Raw genomic sequence first — 22,146 nt, forward strand, 5'->3', positions numbered from 1 at the left:
TATCCTCTAGCATATCACCATGAAAAGGCCTCAATAAACTGACATGGAAGTCATTGTGAATCCGCCAATGTGGAGGTAATTTCAGCAGATATGCCACATCGCTCATCTTTTCCAACACTTAGAAGGGCCCATGGTATCTCATACTCAACTTTGGATACAACTTCTCCCTTCCTTTCATCTTTTTCAGCCTTGCCTTTTCAAAACGCACCAATACAGAATCGCCCTCTTTAAACTACAAAGCATGTCTGTGGTGATTAGCTACCTTCTTTTTTCCTGTGATCTTTGAAGTGCATACTTTATCTTTGCATAGACTGCATCCAAGTTTTCGACATAATGATCAGCCTCAAAGATTTTATCCTTAGTCTACAAGATAGGCGGTGCCTTCTTGCCAACCTCAACAACCTTAAATGGAGTTTTGCCAGTCGAACTATAAACTCTATTATTGTAAGCAAACTCAACCAATGGCAAATACTGCTCCCATTGTGTCTTGTGTTCTAAAACACAACACCTCAAAAGATCCAACACTGTGGAATTTCCTTCCTCAAACTAACCATCTATCTCCGAATGAAAGGATGATGAGAATTTCATCTGTGCGTAGCCTTTAGCTACAAGCCGTGCCTTGTATTTATCAATGGATCCATCTGCTTTCCTTTTCAGTTTGTAGACTCATTTCGTTCCAATGGCTTTCTTCCCAAATGGCAAAGACACCAAATCCCAAGTTTGATTCTTAGTGATAGAATCTGATTCAGCTTACATTGCTGCCATCCAATACACACTGTGTTGTGCATCCTCAAAACATTCAAGCTCTTCATTATCAAAAGTACTTGCTGCCATAACAAACTCCATGGTATGTGCTGAATCATGCAAACGAGTTTGCCTTCTAGTACGACCAGCCATGGGTGCATCCAAAGGACTATCTTGCATAGTCTGCAAATACCATCTAGGTAACTGTCTAGCTTCCTGACTGTGTGCAAGCTCTTGCTGAATTTCAGTTTCAGCATTATGCTGAATATTCCGATCAGCCAATGGCTGAATTTCTGCACTTTCCATAGGAGCAGCTGGCTGAACATTAGGTTCATTTTCTGAAGCTCCAGCTGAATCACCAAAAGTAATGGGCAGCAGCCCTTCAAAAACATCACGGGCAGCCTGATATGTGTCCAAACCAGCCAAGGATAATTCTGATTTTTCATCAAAAACAACATCCCTGCTGACAAAAACCGTCTTTGTAACGGGATCATAGAGTCTGTAGCCTTTGCTCTCACTACTATATCCCATAAAAATGCACTTAACAACCTTGTTGTCCAACTTTTTTCTAAGTACCTGTGGAATATGGGCATAGGCAAGACACCCAAAGGTACGGAAGTGGCCAACAGAAGGTTTACGGCTGTTCCAAGCCTCAAAAGGTGTGATGGTCTTCAAGGCTTTGGTAGGGCATCTGTTCAAAATATGGCAAGCACACATGACTGCTTCCATCCAAAAACTATGAGGCAAGCTCTTTGCCTTCAGCATACATCTGGCCATCTCCATGAGTGACCGATTCCTCCTCTCTGCTACCCCATTCTGCTGGGGAGTATAGGCAGTAGTGTACTGATGGACTATGCCTTTCTGCTTCAAAAAAGAATTCAGCATAGAGGACATGTATTCCCCCCCTCGGTCCGAACGGAGAGTCTTAATTTTACATCCAGATTGATTTTCAACAAGTGCACTGAAAGCCAAAAATGCATCATACACTTCTGACTTCTTTTTCAAATAGTAGACCCAGCAAAAACGTGTAAAGTCATCAATGAATGTCACAAAATAGTAACAACCACCCAATGACATTGTTTGCATAGGCCCACAAACATCTGAATGCACCAACTGCAATCTGGTTATTGCTCTGAAAGCAACATCACGAGGAAATGAGAAACGATGCATTTTCCCCAAAATGCATCCCTCGCATAAGTGCTCAGGGGGTCTCTCCAAGAGAGATAAGCCATCCTGCATCTGAGTACGCTGCAAAAGCATCAAGCTGCCAAAGTTTACATGCCCTAAACGAGCATGCCATAACTCCGCCTGTATCATAGCAGGAGTAAGAGTGGATGTCAAGTATGCCGACTGATCTACTGAAAGAGCATCCAACTCATATAAACCATGACACAAAGATCCTGTCAAGACCAAAGTCATGCGTTCTTTATCTCTAACCATGCAACGGTCATCATCAAATGTGACCTGCAAACCACAACGTGCCAAAGAAGAAATAGAAAGCAAATTCTTCTTGATCCCAGGCACAAACAAAGCATCCTGCAGGCGGAGAATAGAGCCATCAATGGCTGTGAGCTGAATCTCCCCAATACCACGAACAGGGTATGATGCATTATTGACACACTATACAGATTTCCCAACGGGAGGTACACTAACTGAAGCAAACAAATCTCTGCGAGATGCAATATGTCTAGAAGCACCACTGTCAAAGAACCAAGTGTCAGCATCCTCTGTAGAGCTAAGTGCTCTATCAACCCAAGAGATATCATAACTGCAAGTGTAAAAACAATAGTCCCTGTCTACAACAAAGAACGCGGACTCACTAGCAGTGGAAGGAGTAGTAGAAACAGACATTCCTGACTCCTCCTTCTCTTTGGCAATGCGCTTCCTGCACTCAGTGTTATAGTGGCCTGGCTTCTTACAATAATGACATTTTCCCTTTTTAGCTTGCGTCCCCCCTTTTGTCTGATTCTGTGATGTGCCAGAAGTACCAGAACTCTGCGGAGCATTTTTCACCTTGCTATTTTTGCCTTTCTGTCTTGCCACAAAAGCCTGCTCAGAGACTATAGCATCCACACCACTATTTTTTCTTGTTTGCTCCTCTAGAAGCAAACTAACCAGCTGAATAAAAGTGAGTGGGTGCTCGGCAATCCTCATGGTGAGGTTCAATGCAGTATGAAAAGACAAGTACGAAGGAGGTAAGGAATTCAAGGTGGTGGATATCAACTGTGCATCTGAAAAGTACTCATCTACATTCATGAGCTGCTCCCGCAAGTCCTGAATCTTATTCAAGTGATCCTGCATAGAATCACCCTCATTCATCTTCAAAGTCTCGAACTCTTTCTTCAAGAAAGAGATTCGAGTCTCATTTTGTCCTGCAAACATATGCTCCAAAGTCAGCCATGCATCTCGTGAAGAAGATGTTGAACGAATGTGAGGGATGATGGACCGCTGAACTGCCAAAGCAATCAACGACAAGGCTTGTCCATCACGTGTATCCCAAGCTTTTTGAGCTGCAGTTCTTGGAGGAAGTGGCTGAGGTGGAGCGGGCTGAGGTCCCCGTTGTCCACGTGCCCCTTGAGGAGGAGAACGGGAGCTACAACTCCCGATCGAGTTTCCTCTCCACTCACATAATCCCATAAATTCTTAGCCACTAATACATTCTTCATCATGAATAACCATAGCGAATAATTGTTTCCATCCAATCTGTCTTCTTTGGATACATACGTAAATACATCACCTCCCTGATTTGCCATGATGACAAATTTCCAAAGACAAATGAGCAATGTCAAAGCAGTAAGGATTGGAAATCTGCAAATTTCCAAAAATTGCAGCAAGCACACTTCTGCAATTAATGTGCAAGGGTGTGCTCTGTCAAAAATTGTCTTTAATGCACGCTTCCGAAGGTGCAAACAGTGCTCACCAACACTGTAATATCAAAATCCCCAAAATTTCTGCCAAAAATGTGTTCAAAATAGTCTTTCTGTGACTGTAACTGCAGTTCTAATGCAAATGTCCTCAAAATACATAAAAGCCCCAAAAAATTTTATGAATGTGCCCAGAAATTTGCATCAACCGTGTCCCAGACACGTATCCTGAATTCTATGCCTGCTTGCATAGGAACCCCCTCTGCCAAAAATTTATTCTGGAATAAAATGATAATTTTTAAAAAAATACCTGACGTGGAGAGGGTGGACGCTGGTCAGGTCGCAGGTAGGCAGGGCAGTCAGGCTGTACTTTGTAGGCCACAAGCAGATGGTGTCAGGTCAGAGGGGTGGTCAGTGTGGTGCTGACAGGCGGCGCAAACTGACAGTCGGGCGGGCACAGACGAGCGGTTCTCAGGCGTGGAGCTGCAAAGTCAACGCTGCACACAGACGGGTGGCGTTGGCCACAGGCAGGCAACGCAGTGCTCAGCAAGCGGGAGTTAGGAGGCGCTTTGGACTGGACTGGCGGGAGCTGGCACTTCAGACGGGACTGGCGGGGCAGCTGTGCAGGCGGCTGGAGCTGACGACGTGGAGCTGCGCGCTGGCTACTCAACGCAGGGAGGCTGCGCAGGTACAGGTGGCGCCTCTAGCTGATAGTCGACTGCAGACTGGCGACTCTGGGGCAGAACTGGCGGGGGCTGCAGAACTGACGGGGACTGCAGACTGCTCTGATACCAAATGTGAGGGGGTGAGAGGATCGAGGTACAGCTGAGAGTGCAGTAGACACTGTGAGAGCGAGAGAGACAGAGTGAAGCACGACACCCAATCCAATAGACTGAAAGAGTGTAGAATGAAAGTACAAAGTACAACCCTTAAACCTTAGGGTTGTAGGGGGTGTTCACACCCGACACACGGTAAGTGCCCATAAGTGTGTAACATAAGCACATAAGCACATACGAAAATAAGACTAAGTCTGGGGGAAAAAACCTCTCCTACCGAGAGTAAAAAGTGCCCCAGTGTCCTACTGATCACCGACACTCCCATATGAGCGTAGGCGTAAGTGAGGCGTGAGTCAAATACCCAACATCTTCTTCTCCTTCTTCTTCAATGTTTTCATCTTCTTTGACTGTAGCAAGATATGCTCTTTGAGACCTTTTCTTAGCATAGAAAAATTTCTCAATATGCCCAGATTTCTTACAAAAGTCACAAACTACGTTCTTCTTCCATTTCACATAGAGGAGTTGTTGATCTCCTCTTGGGATGCTTATTTCTCCCTTGTTCTTGATCTTATTTTCCTCTTCCAGGAGAGAGGCTTTGATGTCCGCAAGTTTCGGCTTTGGCATGTTGATTAATGTGGTAGACACATTATCAAACTCAGGTGGAAGACTTTTGAGAAGCACTCCAATGCAAATGTCTTTATCCATCTTTAAGTTGATTCCTGCAAGTTGTGTCAACAAGCTTTCCATATAATTCAAATGAGTTGCAAGTGAGGTATTACTTTGCATGTCAAGCCTAAAAATTTGAATCAATATACCATATTTTGAGGATTTGAAATGAGCTCCAAATAGAGTTTCTAATCGATCGCATGTCGCGTAAGAGATTTCACAATCATCAACATGATGAATGTAGCTGTCATCAAGTTCGAGCTTGATAATAGCTTGAGTCTTAGCATCATTTTTATCCCATATGACTGAAAGTGCAACTTCCCTTAGTTTCTTCTCTTAACCACTTGTGATTGACCACAAGCCTTTTTTCATTAGCATCAGTTTGATCCTAGTTTGCCATGTATGGAATCCAACAGACCACAAGCCTTTTTTCATTAGCATCAGTTTGATCCTAGTTTGCCATGTATGGAATCCAACACTATTGAATTGGGATGTCAGTGAGTCCATGCCCATTTTGAGATTGCAAGATCAGCAACAAATCAGCTCCAAAAATTTCAAATTTCAGTTGAGCACAAGTGCCAAGAATCACTAGGCGATTTGGTGACTATTATGCCCTTGAACTTGGAATCTTCAAGATCTTGCAAGTTCGAGTGTTCCCCATTTGATGCTGTAGTGATGGGCAGGGTTTGAAGTGATGGGCAGGGTTTGATGAACCACCAATGTCAGGGTTTGAAGTGATGGGCAGGAGCGCCTTGAGTCAGGGAGTATTTGCCTAGAAGAAATCTCGAGCTGAAACGGCTTGGAGAGGGAGTCCTCCACTGAAGGTGGGTAGCTATGGAGATAGGTGAGAGATCCATGGAAAAGTGGAGGGAGCCAGAAATTCAAACTGGAATGACTCAATTAGTGGCTTGATGACTCACTAACTTAAAACCCGCTCTGATACCATGTTAAAATATTGAGAATGTATGCTATGAAGGATCACTGATGAGCAAATAAACAATCATAATGAGGTAGAAGCATTGACAAAGAAGAACAACTAATATTATCCAAGCATAATGCAAGTACAACTGATTGATAATGACTGATTGAATGAGTGTGGGGATGAGTGTCTTTTATAGCCTTACAGTAGGTGGTATTGGTAGGTGGAGAAAAGTGGAAAGGAACCATGGTAAACACCAACCGTGGTTTTAATAAACCATGCATACATGACCTAGTCTAAGGCTTTATTTGCAGTATGTTTCTTTGCCTTGTTTATTCCATACAAAGAGGCTATGGTGGATGTGATTGCACATTTCTCAACATTTCATGGCATGCAACTTAGTGTGATAAACCATGCTCATGGCTGAAATTTGTGGCTTACCTGTCAATGCATCAACCACAACATTGTTTTTACCATCAATATGTACAATCTAAAAATGAAACATAAAGAGAAAATTTTCCCATCTCATATGCTTCTCTAACAACTTTGTCTACGTCAGAAAGCACCTCAAAGTCTAATGGTCTATCTGTACTATAAAATCAATCCCCCAACAAATAGTGTTTCCACGTAGACAGTGCATGAATTACAGCAAAGAGCTCTTTCTCATAAACCTGCAAATTCTTCTCTGCACCATGGAGAATTTAGCTCTATAAGCCCCAACTCGGCCATCTTGCATAAGAAGAACCCCAACGATGTTACCACATACATCACACTGACTTTCTTAGATCAAACAACACAAGCACAAGATTTGAAGTTATCTTTTCCTTCAACTTTTCAAATGCTGAAATTCCCATGATTGTATTGTTTCAACCTCTACAGGGTCCATGCGAATACCATCAACCGATACAATATGCCCCAAAAAGTGAATCTCATGCAAAAAGAACTCACTTTTCTTGTCATTGATAACCGGCCTATGCTTATGTAGTTCATTGAACATGATGTTCAAGTGTTTTCTATACTTTGCCTCATTCTTTAAATAGACAATCATGTCATCAAAGAAATGAAAGTAGCAAGAGCATTCGTAAGTCCAAAATTGAAATCTTTAAGGCTGAATATGGCTACCCTTGCAATTGATCCATAACATCATCAATCCAAGGGATCAAAAACCGATTCTTTATTGTGTTTTTGTTTAGAGCACGATAATCAATGCACATACACCATGAACCATCCTTTTTCTACACCAAAAGCACTAGAGAACAAAAAGGAAATGAGTTGGGCTGAATCGACCCTTTTTCTAACAAGTCATTCACCGGACTCTTAATCTCCTATTGGGCTACACTAGCTTTTTAGGGTGGCTTATTAGGTGGGCTACATTCAAGAATAAGATCTATGCCATGATCTTCATACCGTTCAAGCGGTAGCTGCCTTGGAAGTGACTGAGAGAAGCAATGAGCATACATTTTCAAAAATGACATGCCATCCTTCTCTAACTTGGGCATATTCCCAACATTCTCATTATCATCCTTACCCTTAGTAAAAACCAAGTACGCTAAAATATGATTTTTCATTACTTTAGAAACAACAACTGCAGATACAATAGAGATAGATTCCCCTTTTAACTTTACATCAAGTTTGAGTGTATTTTCCTTATGCTGAATAGTAATCTCTTTTACACGTGAATCAATCACCGCATGCATACGATGACACTATGGCATACTAAGCACTACATTACAACTCTCAAGTGAAGCAATGAAAAACTCTTCATTGTCCATATCCTTGTATATGCAACCAAAGCTCTCCAATGAGCAGTGTGAGGGGCTTTGCATGACTTTTACATGTCATTTCAACTTCATCTCATCCTCTCTGATGCCAGACGGGCTGCCATGTCTACAGAGATGAAGTTGGCTCATGCACCATTATCAAAGAATATCAATGCATGCTAATTCCTAATTTTGCCCCATGCTCAACACAACTCAATAGCATCCGTCATTGGGCTGATCACACTGACAACATCGAACACCAATCCCACAGATGCTTTGGGCTTCCTTCTCTTAGAATCTCACTCATTTTTTTATTTTCCAACTTGCTGCCCTATTGGAATAGTCCCTTGCAATGTGACCCTCTTGTTCACAAATGGAACATTTATTTGCAAACATCAATTCCCTACAGTGTGCCAATGTTTTCGAGCCCTTTCTTTGTTGTTTTGGCCTCTTTTCAAGCTAATTTTTTGATCTACCCCTTTCCTGAGCCTTAAACAAACAACTTATTATTCGGCTTCTCCCTACTCTCTAGAAAGCCCGAATCCTTCCCACGCACCAAAGCATCTATTGTAGTAGTAGTCTCTATGAGGTAAGATATGGTAAAGATGGTGGATTTAATGCAAAAATCCTTGATTCCTTTAGGCAATCCACAAACATATTTTTTCCCTTACTCCTGAAGCGGTACAAGTGATAAGAAGTGATGGGTAGCAATGCATCCCAAAACTTCTTATTGTATTGCTCCGAATTCTTGCATTCCTTAGCATCCAACTTATTCCAAGCTGTCATGATGTCCGCCTCAAAGACACTTGTCAATCAATTTGATGTAAACATTTGCTTGAATTGTACCCATGTCGACGGTTATCTCCCTTGCATCTAGAGAGTGGACCACCACTACAATGCGTTCCCCTTCAAGAAAGTGACTGTCTTTCAAATCTTAGAGAACTTGGTGAAGTTTCCCTCTAAATAGGCTACATCAAACTACTAAATGAAAGTCAAGCTTTCATCCTATCTTGTGCACCACTAAAGGACTCAAACTTCACTGCTTTTCCACACTCATCATAGTCTTTTGTTACCCCTTTGGGTATCAAGTTGTCATACACTAGCTGCTACTTGCATCCCCTATCAACACTTGTACCCCAATTCCATCCTATCTCACTAAGTCTACATCATCATGTGGCTACCAGCTCTGCTGCTCACCCTCGTCCTATTGCTACCGTGACCACCACCTACTGTTGTTGCCTTCATCATCTAGTGGCTGCCATCTTCAGCATTTGGCTCCAGCCTCATGTTATCACCTTCTAGGGCTGCTATGGTCATCTTGATGTTGTTGCCATCAACTCGAGGTGGCTGACAAAGCTGCCCTTTGCCCCAGCCACAATCCTCATCATTACCAACATCACCAGGACCAGCTTCAGCTTGTGTTTTGCTATCCCATCTAAAACCTGATGTGGTGGCCACCTTCTGCATCAATCGGACTGCCTCTTTGGCATCTTTAGCACCTGTTCTACCTTCACCAGCTGTCACCCTACTGATCTGCACTCAAGAGTCAAAGGACAACTGAGTTTTGCTCCAGATCTGGCTCCATTGTTGTTGCCTTGCTCCTAGTGGATCATCCTACTCCCCAACACATCTCCTACATGCTGTGTTTCTGTTGCCTGCCCACTCCTCCATCAGCTTCAGCTCCAATTGTGGTTCCTAGACTAAGGAGCCGTTTGTGGTGGATGCCGCAGTCCGATATCTCCCTCAACTCACACCCATGAGATCCATCTGCTATTGCACAGCTCTGCCCTTGAGCATTGTGTACATATTCATTATTTTGACTTTCATTCATTAAATTATGTTCATACTTCGGTTTTCATTTTTGTGTTAGTCCATTTGTTCACTATATTTTCATCGTGGTCCTACAATCTATGTTTTCTTCTGCAAAGCCTGGCATATCTCCACACCCAAGCCTCTTCTCCATTCTCCTACATATGATCTTGCATGCATGCATCCTGTAGAGAGAGGGAGACTACTCAGTAGAAGCACACTGGTGGTTTGCCATTGCACATGTAATTGGTCCTCAATTGTTCTCATGCTTTGGTATATGGATTCCATGGCTTGTTTCTTCATTCTTTGAGTTTATGGATTTTCGCTTTTCTTGTTCGTTCTGGTGAGTGCTCAGCAGTTGTTATTGCTTCCATTGCATATCTCATTCTCACAACCATTCTCTTCTCAACTTTCTATATCTCTACCTATCACACACCTTACCATGCCTAGTAATATCCCTTACTGGCCTACCACACCCTTCTCAACTTTCTATACTCATGCCTAGCCTGCCCTACACTCTTAACTTTCAAAAGTCTTTACCTATCACACACGTTAATATGCTTAGCGATATTCCTTACCTAGCCATGGTTTTGCATGCTATTGACTATCCAAATAACCTTGTGAGTTTCCTTGAAATATTTAATCACAAAAATAAGTGAATATCCTAATTGTTAAGCATCTTACATCATACAGGATGCTTAAGCATTTTGAAGTCCCTTAGAAAACAAAGATATGATGCATATGCTTGTAGAGATGCAATCACATGCTCTAAAACTTGACGAGGAAAGATCATGTTAATGATGAGTTCTCTAATCATATAATCTTCACTAAATTACAATAAAATGTATCATCCCAAAGGTTTGACTCTTTATGCTATATCTCTACCTTCCATCTTATGAGTTCGGGGGCAAGGAAGATTCTAACCTTGAAAAGGGATCATCTCACACAATGACCCCAGATATACCTAAACTTAAGTTACAATGAAAAAACTAGAAAATGTATTTGAAATATCTGCACGAACCTACTTTGTTCACCTCATAAATCACAGTCACAAAATCATATGGTAGAAGTTCCCAAGACTAGTCACAAAATCATATGGTAGAAGTTCCCAAGACTTTAAAGCTATTGACAAAAGTTATATGCTACCGATAGATCACCTGAATAATTGTGAAGACGATGCCCCCTAGCATACCAGTAAAATCTCGTAGAAACCACTGTTTACACAAATAAATAAAAGCACATGGAATCAGAATAAACAGTTCAAAGTTGATCAATCACACATCCAGCCACTATGGAAAAGAACTTCTGAAATTTGAATTCCCTAATGTGAAATCAGAATAAACAAATCAAAAATTGATTGGCAACACATTCAGCCAATTTGAAAGAGAGCTTTTGAAACAAGGAGTACACAGAGACGGTGATCTTTAGACAGGTCATCAAACATTCCCCCTCCCGTGCTCAACTTCAGGATTGTCTTCACTCCCCGCACTCATCCCATCCCCACCCCCCACCCCCAGGTCCCTTGTCCCCCCTCTTGGAGACGACGCATTACACATACCAATGACCTCTCCTACAACAACAGCAATGTCCCAGTGATCACTTTGATTGGACCAAGCCTATTGTCTTGTGTGAGAGATCATGGAAGCATTGTCAAAAGGTGAAAATTTGGAGCAAGCTAGATGTTAGGGTTCAAGCATTGGCAGCCTCAACATCTATGAGCGACCAAGGTCAAAGCAAACTGCCTTCGATTTCAAGGTGGACAAAGGCTTACCTGCAATTGGCTCAACATCTATGAGCTGACCAAGGTCAAAGCAAACTGCCTTCGATTTCGAGCTGGACAAAGGCTTACCTGCAATTGGCTCGTGGTCTGTTGGAGGCAGCTTAATGATATAGAGAGACTGGGTGATGTGATGCTGACTGTCACCCTGGACTATTGCCTGCTCCCGCCACCCTGCCTACATCTGCTCCCACCCCCTACCTGTTCTCACTCCCCTGTCAGCTCCACCACCCTGCCTACCCTCACCAAACAGCTAAGTCTCCTGCCCCTACTGCCCTGCAACTCAGCCCTGCTTTCGCCGCCCTTCTTGCTGTGCCATTTTGCACCCTGCCTTCTCCTACCACCCTATCAGCTCCTGCCATTGCCCTGCCAGTCAGTTGCTTCCACTGCCCTACCTGGCCTGCCTACCCCTACCACCCTATCAACCCTTGCCACCACGCTGCCTACCCTCACCAAACACCTAAGTCTCCTGCCCCTACTGCCCTGCCACTCAGCTCTGCTTTCGCTGCCCCTCTTGCTGTGCCATTTTGCACTCTGCCTACCCCTATCACCCTATCAGCCCCTGCCATTGCCCTGCCAGTCAGTTGCTTCCACTGCCCTACCCTGTTGTGCCCTGCCTACCCCTACCACCCTATCAACCCTTGTCACCACCTAACTGCCCTCACCACCACGTTGCCTGCCCCCATGCCAAGTCCCGCAATCTTGTGCCCTACCCAGCCCTACCACCTTGTTATGTTGCCGGCCCTAGTCATCTCTCCCTAGCCGACATTTTCTGCACAGCAACAGTACTATCTTACTCCCAATGCCCACTTCAAACTCCCACCCCCACCCCCCCAAAACCATTTTTAGTCAACTTATTGCACACTGGACACCAACTCTAGCCGCTAGGTGCTCCCTTCCATGCAAGCCACTCTCCTATTCCTCTACATTCAGTCTCTTCCTCCAACCTAGTGGCCTTCATCCAATTCCTCACCCAAGCCACTTCCGCCACACCTCTATTTCTGTGCAGCGCCCCCCCCCGGGGCTGAAATCACCATAGCAGAGCTTTGCACCAGTCAACAAAGAAGCATCACAAACAGATGGAGCTAGCAAGCCTCACGAGATTGCAACCAGTCCACCACCACCACCAAGGGGCTCCAATGCAACACCTCGCACATCTATGGCTGGTCCCTTCCCCCCAATCTGCTTCGCTCCGGACACAACTTGCCCTCAAAGAGAGAGAGAGAGAGAGAGAGAGAGAGAGAGAGAGAGAGTGTGTGTGTGTGTGTGTGTGTGTGATAGCCCTCCAATCATCTTCTCTAGTCTATAGACTGGTAGGAGATTATCCTCCCATTTGCAGTCTAAAGGACTCCATCTAGGTGGCTCTCACTGGCACCCCAACCAATGTCACCCAAGTAATACACTTGAGAACAAGATATTTTAGGCTTCACTTCAGCTCACCCAAGCAAATGAAGACGGCACTTGTCACCACTCCGCTCAACATCAGGTCTCCTCAATGGCATACTTTGACAACTAGATCAAAGGTTGCTCATCACTCAAGGATGGCACGGCCATCACTACCTCCTTTCTTAGCCTCGATGTCTACTTCAATCCATACCCATATGATAGCAATAGCAGCCTCAACCACTTCATATAAAGAGAGAGAGGGAGAAAGAGAGAGGACTTTTGTGAATGCAATCATGGAGGGCCTGTTGAGCTAAAAATGCCTTACAAACTAGCTCTTTAAAACAGCCCAAAACATGTAAACTACCAAAAGTTTCATTAAATGGTGCGTAGTCCTAGAGAGTTTCTGTATCCCATAAGGAGAACCCTAATTTGGGAGGATCCTTCTAAATCTATAAATAGATGGGCTGCCCAGCATTCAGCCTATCCTTTTGTGCAAGTTTCTCACTCTGCCATGTAGATTTCAGCTATAAGCCACCTACCATCTACTATCCAGTCATCACCAACTACAACCAATCACCATCCGACCCCATGCGGCTCGTTTCAAGCCATCACGCTGTTGTCTGGAGGTCTCCATCTGCTCCATCATCATAGCACCTAATCAGCCTACATTTTCAGCATCTGGTGCCAAGTGACAGGCTACTACCATCTCTCCCACCAAACGACTACTATAGTACCTATATTTTTGCTATGCAATAGGCCATCTACATCAACACACACCTCTCCTGCTGTCACCTAACAGTTCTCTGCCTTGGGTGATTAGTTCTCAACCTGTTTGGGTGGTACACAATACACTGTTATGTTTACCAAGTTTTAGCCTCCAAATTGCTATGTTTTGGTGACCAGCCTGCTACCTTCCACATTCAGCACTCTCTCAACTCCGACTAGTGGTTACAGCACTCGGGATCTATCTCCGGTGGACATCACCATCGGACATCATTCACTGCTCTGCCCTTTCATTCCTCTATAGCATTGATTCATTCACTTTAGAGTTCTCTTCTCTCTCCGTTCGTGTTTGTGTTTTTGTTTTTTGACTTTGAGTTTTGAGTTTTGCATTTAGGGTTTGTGTTTATGGCAGTATTGTCTAAGTTATTGTGTTTTAGTCATGGTTGTATAGTCTGTGCTTTCTCAATGCAAAACCCTAGCATATCTTCACACACCCACGTCCATACCCATCTATCAAAGTTATTGTGTCCACATAGTCTTTACATACACTCTCCCAAAGTTTAAACCATCAAGTGTTAGGTTAGGGTTCAGCAGCACGCACACACTCACATACACTCACAGTGAACAAGTAAACAGCAAGAGAAAAAAGAGTGCTCGAAAGTCACATCAACTATGTGAGTATGAATGAAAGTACAATCACTAAGATACTAAGTACCACACCCACTAACGGGTGTTCACATGAGGAAAAAACCGTTCTCCAACTAGAAGGTAAAAAGAACCCGTGGGATAAGGGAGCATTCACACCAAAACGTAGGAGGATCACGATAAGTGTAACAAAACCCCCTCAAGTGAATGATCTAAATGTATACAAGGAATAGAAAAATTAATCCCCAAATGGTATCAAGCATAGAGCCTTGCGAAAGGCTTCAAACATCTCTCTAGAGAGAGCTTTCGTAAACACATCTACCAAGTTGTCCTATATAGGGATATAAGCTAAGTCAAACTCCCCTACATGAAGCCTTTCTCTGACATAATGATAATGCATCTCAATGAGCTAAGTCAATCTCTCCTACATGAAGCCTTTCTCTGACATAATGACAATGCACCTCAATGTGCTTAGTACACTAAGATCGACCAGATCGACCAAAAGGCATCTGAGTCATACACATTCCAATGTGGTTATAAATGCTACCCTCTATTCAGTTTCACACCAAGATGTGACCACTGTAGATTGTTTCTTGCTCATCCAAGAATACATGAATCACCAAGCATGAAATAATTGCCACTAGTGGACACCCTCGTGTCAAAACAACCATCCCAATCACTATCTTTAAAATGCATGCAAGAAAAGAGTTGTGCCTTTAGGATAAAAAAGACCCAATGTTTGACTGCCTTTAAGATAACGAAAGACATGTTTAACTCCTTCCCAATGTGTAGTACTAGGGCTATGCATAAAGCGTGCCAACTAAGAGACCCCAAACTTAATACCCAGCTGTGTATTATACACGTACAATAAATAGCCAATAGTCTATTGATAAAGAGAAGTATCAAAAGGTTATCCTGCATTTTCAAGTGTAAACCTGTGGCCTGTCTCAACAGGAGTAGAGATAGGCTTGCAGTCTTGCATCTGAAAACACTCAAAAAGCTGCCTGCCTTACTTAGACTACAACAAAATAATCCCCCCACCCCCCAAACTACAATAAACACTGTACCAAGATAGTAGTGCAAGTGACCAAGATCTATCACATCAAAAGTATGCTGCGATTTAGCTTTTAAGGCTGAAATATATGTCTCACGAGGTCTAATCAACAGTATGTCAGCCACATAAAGAATGAGAATCAAGAGGCTATCCCCATCTTTGAGGACATAAAGTGTGCTTTCAATGTATGAATTACTACATGAATATGTGACACCATTGGTTTCCGGCCATTCTAAGCTTCATAAGGTGTACAGTCAGCCAATGCTTCAGTTGGTTGCGATTCAGCACATACACTGCACACATGATAGCATCAAGCCAAAACTTTGGGGGGAGCTTATTGTGTGACAGCATACAACGTGCCACTTCCATCAAAGTGCGATATTTTCTTTCAACAACACGGTTTTGTTGAGGTGTGTAAGGCATAGTACACTGATGGATAATGCTCCTTTCAGCAAAGGAGTTGAACTCCTGTAACATATATCCCCCCCCCCCCTCGATCGGTAGTAGTGTAATCAGCTTGCATCCACTACCATTTTCAGCCAAGGCCAAGAATGTTTTAAAACATACAAACACTTCGGATTTGTGCTTCAAAGAGCATATGCCCAACAATGATGAGTCATGTCATCAATGAAGGTAACAAAGTACAAGTATCCTTCGATGGATTTGACATACATGGGCCCACAAACATCACTATGCACAAGCTGTAATTTTTAATCACTATGCATAGAACCACCCTTGGGAAACAAAGCATGATGCATTTTTCCAAGTACACAACTTTCACATACATTGTGAGTAGGTGCTTTCAACGGAGGGAGATTGAACACCATATCTTTTTCTTTTTAGGCAAAGCAAACTGTCATAATTAGTATGACCAAACCAAGTATGCTATAACTCAATGACATCCACAATGGTGGCATCAACATGTAATGCATCCTCCGATACTCCCCTCTCATATAAATCAAGCTGAAAGAGTCCATTGTACAAAGTAACAGCGACAACAAGGGCATCCCCATCACTACAATCATAGACACTGCATCGATCCGTGTGGAATTTAACCACGAGACCAGCACATGCAATGGCTGAAACTAAAAGCAATTTTTCCTTTATGCTTGGCACATACAAAGACATTTTCAAGCATAATAGTTTTCCATCCATTGCAATGATGGAAATTTGACCAATGCCTTGAATTGCATACTAAGCATTGTTTGCACATACAACAAATCCCTCCACTTGTACATTTGCATACAATACAAACAAGTCACAAAAGGATGTTATGTGCTTAGAAGCTCCACTATCAAGATGCCATACGTTGCAATTTTCAGTGACTTCCCTTTGTTTCGATGGCTGGCTGCAACTGCTTGATTATCCATACTTATATTAGAGCGATTCTCGCTTGATTGCTCTTCTTGCAACAATAGTGATACCAAAGCATCAAATGTATAAGCATTAGTATCTCCTGGCAAGTAAAGAGAGTGTACTGGCAAAACTCTGATAAGTATCAAGTAGACCAGCCAAGACCCTAGATACAAGAGATGCATCAAGAATTATTTCATCAATATTAGCATGCTGCTCCATAATTTCCTTGACACATGTAATGTATACATCCAAAGAATCACCCTCTGTCATATGCTCCATCTCAAGCTACTTACGTAAATAGGCTACACGAGCCAACATACAATGAAGCAAGCTTATTCCAAGCATCCTTGGCCATTATGCATGACCGAATATGCGGAATAATTTGTCTCTTGTACAAAAGTGCAATCAAAGCATGAGCTTGGGCATCACACCCATCCCATTTCAACTTATCTGCTATGGGAGGTGCAGGAGGAGTTGGAGCAAAAGATCCACTGGTGATAGTGAATGAGCTAGAAGAACCTTTGACATTCTATGTGGCTCAGCTTGCAAGCTGACCTTCCGAACCACATACATAACCCCAAAGCTACTTGGCAACAAGTACATGCTTCTACCCACATGGGATAATTCGTGCCATCCAGCTTGTCTCAATCCCCAAACATGTTGAGCAAATCATTTTTCCCTTCCATTTCTTGCTAGAATTGCTGGTTTCTTGAAACCAGCTGCTGTCCAAAGAACAAATGCAAGTGTAGCACAAAAACAAAGCAAAGAAAATACCAAAAACTCACAATTTTTCAAAAAATTGATGGCATCCATGAAGATTTTGCAGCTAAAAGGGCTCTGATGTGTGCAAATATCAATGTAGAAGATGTAATTGGCCTCAATGTTAGTGACTTTGGGAAAATTTCACAAAAGCCCCAAATTTAATTGGTGAAATTGGGTGAAATTTGAGCTCAAATGTGAAAGCCCCAAATTCTAGAGAAAAATCAAGTAGTTTTTTAGCATGGAATGCAAAACCCCAAAATTTGGCGGAGAATTGGGATTTTTTGGCAAAAGCCCAAAATTTGTTGAAGAAATTTGAAGGAACTTGGTGACTACTACAAAATCCCCAAATTTTGTGCTTAGCAGGGGTACTATGCGCAAACAAGAGCAATTATAAGTGAGTTAATTCTGATTAAGGCTTGGGAGCTGAATATTTTATTGTAATAATGTCCGGCAGTTGACGAAGATGACGTCTGCAAGAAAAACGGCACATTTCAGCAGCACGCCCACATTGTCAGTGCCTTTGATGAGGCTATGTGACGTGGCAAACTGGTCAGATGGTTGATTGGGCTGACGGTGTGTGTGTCAGGGCAGGCAGATGCAGACGGGCATGGCGTGGCACAGTCTAGTTGGGGCAAGTAGATGAGAGCAAACGGATGTAGATTTGATGGCAGGCAAGCTACCGCGACCTAAACTAGCTGCGCATGAAGAGGTGGGATGCCAACTTGAATGTGCTGCACGTTGACTGTTGGGCTGAATGTGGATAGGAGGTAGACAGTGTGCAGGCTATCAATTAAGACGCGCAGCAGGCAGCTGACTAAGGTGGCATGTAGACAAAGAGAAAAGAGAGCACCAGAGCTCAAGGCTCGACAGCGGCTATGGCAGGGCGCGAGCAAGCTGGCAGCGGCTGAGAGGTATGGCTCTAATAACAATGTTAGGTTAGGGTTTAGCAGCATGCGCACACTCACACACACTCACAGTGAACAAGTGAACAGCAAGAGAGGAGAGTACAGGAAGATCACATCCACTATGTGAGCATGAATGAAATTACAATCCCTAAGGTACTTAGTACCACACCCACTAATGGGTATTCACACAGGGAAAAACCCTTCTCCATCTAGAAGGTAAAAAGTGCCCATGAGATCAGGGAGCGTTCTCACCAAAACATAGAAGGAACACGCTAAGTGTAACATCAAGATCCCCTCCATCCACAGGGGCTTCCTTCTCCAACGGGTCTCATATATAGAATGTCAATGCTTGACTTGCAGGACAATCAGATATCTAGCAGTGAAATTTATTAAATTAATACACGTTAAATTTTTATTAATACATGCCTTAATCTTAGTGGGTCAAAATGATCCTCAGTCCAACTGGAATTCATAGCAAAATCCAAGTCCCAATTGAATTGTGGTAATTTAACAGCGCTCCTACTGCAAAATAGGAATTTCTACATGCATCCAAAGAGATTGAGAGGCTTTTAGAAATACTAGAGTCAAATTAAGCTTTACCTATATTACTCAGATCAAACAGTCATCACAGCCATAATTCAGAAAACATAAGGTCAAAAAGCCCCGTGTGAAGAAACTAGACCAAGAGATACCTGAACATAGGTGAGAGTCATAACAGAAATCCCAAGCAGGAGATTGTGAAACTACCACAATGTGTTGATTGTCAGAATTATTCAGGTCCCAATCAAACTTATGGAAAGCGAGTTGGGAAAACTATTCGGGTGGGCACCTCAGGAACTTCATCCACTAGTGCATAGAATCACATAAGATTAGCCAGCCCCATGTTTTTAAATCTGCCAGTTCCGCAAGAAGAGGATTTATCTCAGAACTCAAACATCTGTAGGAGGAAGTATATGGAAGTGTAAAATAAGAGACCATAGAATAAAAGGAATCCTTCTAAAAGAAGCACTCGCCACTCCCCTTGTGATAGTTGAGGTTTTAGAAGCCCTATAATTTTTCCCTTTTCACGGATCTATTGTTCTCAATGTACAAAGTGGATACTCTTCAACACAGGGATTGATTTTAAAAATGCTGACAAACATGGGTAAAGCACATTCACGTGAGAAACACGTGTATCACAACCATAGCAACTATCATAGAGGGGTTGCTGCAATGAACATCTAAAGAAACAGTAGGCATCAAAAAACTGGGCTCTGAAGAATGAATGATGTCTTTCCTCAATACTGCACCTTGGCAAAAGTGGCCAGAATCTTATCAAAATGATGAGCTTTAATGTACTCTGCTAATCTAGAAAAGCAGAGTTTAGGAACGAGCTGATAAGGCTGGCTTCTGTGATTATATCCTGATCTTTGCTCATATGGGTTTGTATGCAATGTCAAGCCACACTTTGTGGAATGAAAGAACATGTTTACCATCGGCAAGTACATCCTCAATATGTCTAATGCCTAATTTACTAATATTAGGCTCTTGTACTGCTAGTGGTTCACCAAAATATCACAGTGAACTTGGTAATATGGAACAGCCATGTCACTATGTTGTTTGATACAAAGGGATTTTTAAATACGTGAAACAATACAAACATCAAACTTGGTAATGTCACTATGTTGTTTGATACAAAGGGCTTTTTAAATACAAAGGGATTTTTAAATACGTGAAACCATACAAACATCAAACTTGGTAATACAGAACAGCCATATCTATTTTTGTTTGATATAAAGGCCTTTTTGCCAAATTTTTAAACCAAGTATCTTATTAGCATGTGCAAAGTTAACAAAAATTAATAGGTTTTGTGAAAAAGACACGTGAGACAGAGTTAGGTGCTGTGGCCTGTTTGTTTCTCTGCACTTGCAGAAAAGATCAGTACTTCTGAGAAGAGATGAGCATAAGCACTGATGTGTTTGTAATTGGCCAAGATCAATTCTAAGACAGTACATGATAAAGCGTAAAAGTTTGACCAGAAAAGGATAGCCTATGCAAGGCACATGACAAAGGAGGATGTTATTACAAGTCAAACTGAAATTAATGCGCAAAATTATCCACTGTCTCCTCTGATATTGAACAAGGTGCACTATTTCTATTGTCCTTGAGGAAATGGGATGCAAAGGTAGTCTGAATATGCTAGACATTTGGCAGTGGACAACAAACAACTATGAAAGATGGGACCAAGTGTGACTAGTCATGGTTGACAATCTCAATAGATGGATTGTGTTAGAGTCATATACATGACTGATAAGCTGCTTGGATCCCCAGACAGCCATTTAAACAAATCACACACCTTCCATTCACCATCTCCTACCCTACTCTCTTCAAAGCTACCCATTTGCAAGCCATTTTCACCATGAGTTGGTCCTGTAAAACGCCCACATTTGCAAAGATTCTGACAATCATGATATGAGCCTGCTATACTCATATTTTTCCATGATAAGTAGAATTGTCAAATAGCTACCTTTCAGCACATTACAGATATTTCCATCATCCTCACTGGCAAGCTTCCCATGCTTCTATGCTTGACTGTCAACATCCTTTGGGGAATGAATCCATAAAATGGATGGTAAAATGAGGATACAAATTTCTGTGTGCAACTATCAACCATTTGACAAAGAGCCAACCATAAATAACATGATTGCAGGCCTTGATCTCTAAAAGTAAATGTAGAGAATCTTCAGAAATCTCGCTTGTCCTAAAACAAGAAGAAGAAATGTATTTACACATGGATGATGATTCTATCATGCTTGTTCCTTCCAGCATATGCAATTTATACACTGCCGGACCTGTCCGGTAAATGGAGCACTGTTCTTACCAGATAACTCACACATGCGCTCATGGCAAATCAAACATATTTCTATATTTGAAGTCTGTACACATACAGCCTGCAAACACAAACTGCCTTGCACTCACACACAAGTATCGCCACAGCATCTTTTACTATAGATTACAGAACTCTTAACCTTTTTTAAACTGGATATTCCCATCTACTCAAAACTCCTTGTCACTCCCAAAAAATGCATTTACATACCTGAAATGTGGCACCCATGACAGTAGCAGTAGTTTGTCCTACTCCAATGCCACTCAGGAGAGCCTGAGAGCAGAATTGTTATCACTTATATAGATCAAACGACATAAGCAGTTTCATGAATGTAATACTTACTTGTGTTGATAACATGCTGCGGACATATGTCGATAACCCCTATAATAATGGTGAAAATCCAATTATGTTATAAACTGAATGATGTCTCATTAGTGAGCATAAAAAAGAAAGAGGCCCTTTTTCTAGCACAAAAGATGATTCCGTGTCTAGGCAATGTAAGCTGTTGAACCAAAGCAGTAACACCTGTAATGTGTCCCAAAGCTGAAAGGACAGGTAGTCTGTGGTAACACTTTCAGGGTACCCCTACATGACAAAACACATATTTAGCCAAAACTAGAAAAGGAAAGAGAGTTTGTTAGCACCAGACCAACATTCAATTCCGTTCCTGTTAACCAAAATCATCTTCATATAACTAGTTTGCAGAAGAGCTTATGCTCTCTTGCATTTTTGAACCATCCCATTGAATATAATACATATCAGAACTGAAGTGAATGTCACTTGGAATTTCTAATGACTATAACATTGATGCCGCTGAGACATTTATCAAGCCATAACTCCATCTTCTAGAATTGCTTCTATAGCTGCTCAAGAAAAGGCTGGCATGATAGATGACTGAGATAAGCGACAAGGCCTTGGCTAAGGAAATCTCTTTGTCTTGTTTTCTAATGGCAACCTGATCACAAAATTGTAATCTAGCCTCCTTGAGCACCAGCTCTTTATGAGACAAATTGGAAGCAAAAGTGATACCTAGACTGATTTAAGAGATCTGCCCACACATCTTAGTATACATCACCCTCTGCTGCTCATAATTCTCTGAAACATATTTCCTGTGTATAACATGCTCAGCTTTGC

The 22,146-nt window shown here is 42.3% G+C and overlaps 1 protein-coding gene across 5 annotated transcripts in view; it reads right to left on the reverse strand.

The window, feature by feature from the left end:
- The window catches only part of RUS3 (root UVB sensitive protein (Protein of unknown function, DUF647)), a 119,002-nt gene that overhangs the window by 51,668 nt on the left and 45,188 nt on the right, over nt 1-22,146 (reverse strand). For all 5 annotated transcript variants that reach the window (XM_087665448.1, XM_087665450.1, XM_087665449.1 and 2 more), the window contains exons 3-6: nt 21,538-21,597; nt 21,355-21,393; nt 21,223-21,285; nt 10,696-10,752 (exon numbers count right to left, since the gene is read on the reverse strand). In XM_087665448.1, coding sequence (XP_087521574.1) covers nt 10,696-10,752; nt 21,223-21,285; nt 21,355-21,393; nt 21,538-21,597 — 219 coding nt within the window. The remainder of the gene's footprint in view (nt 1-10,695; nt 10,753-21,222; nt 21,286-21,354; nt 21,394-21,537; nt 21,598-22,146) is intronic.

The sequence above is a fragment of the Lygodium microphyllum genome, chromosome 24 (genome assembly GCF_053477565.2).
Source record: "Lygodium microphyllum isolate KBCC chromosome 24, Lygodium_microphyllum_v1.1.10, whole genome shotgun sequence".
Taxonomy (NCBI): domain Eukaryota; kingdom Viridiplantae; phylum Streptophyta; class Polypodiopsida; order Schizaeales; family Lygodiaceae; genus Lygodium; species Lygodium microphyllum.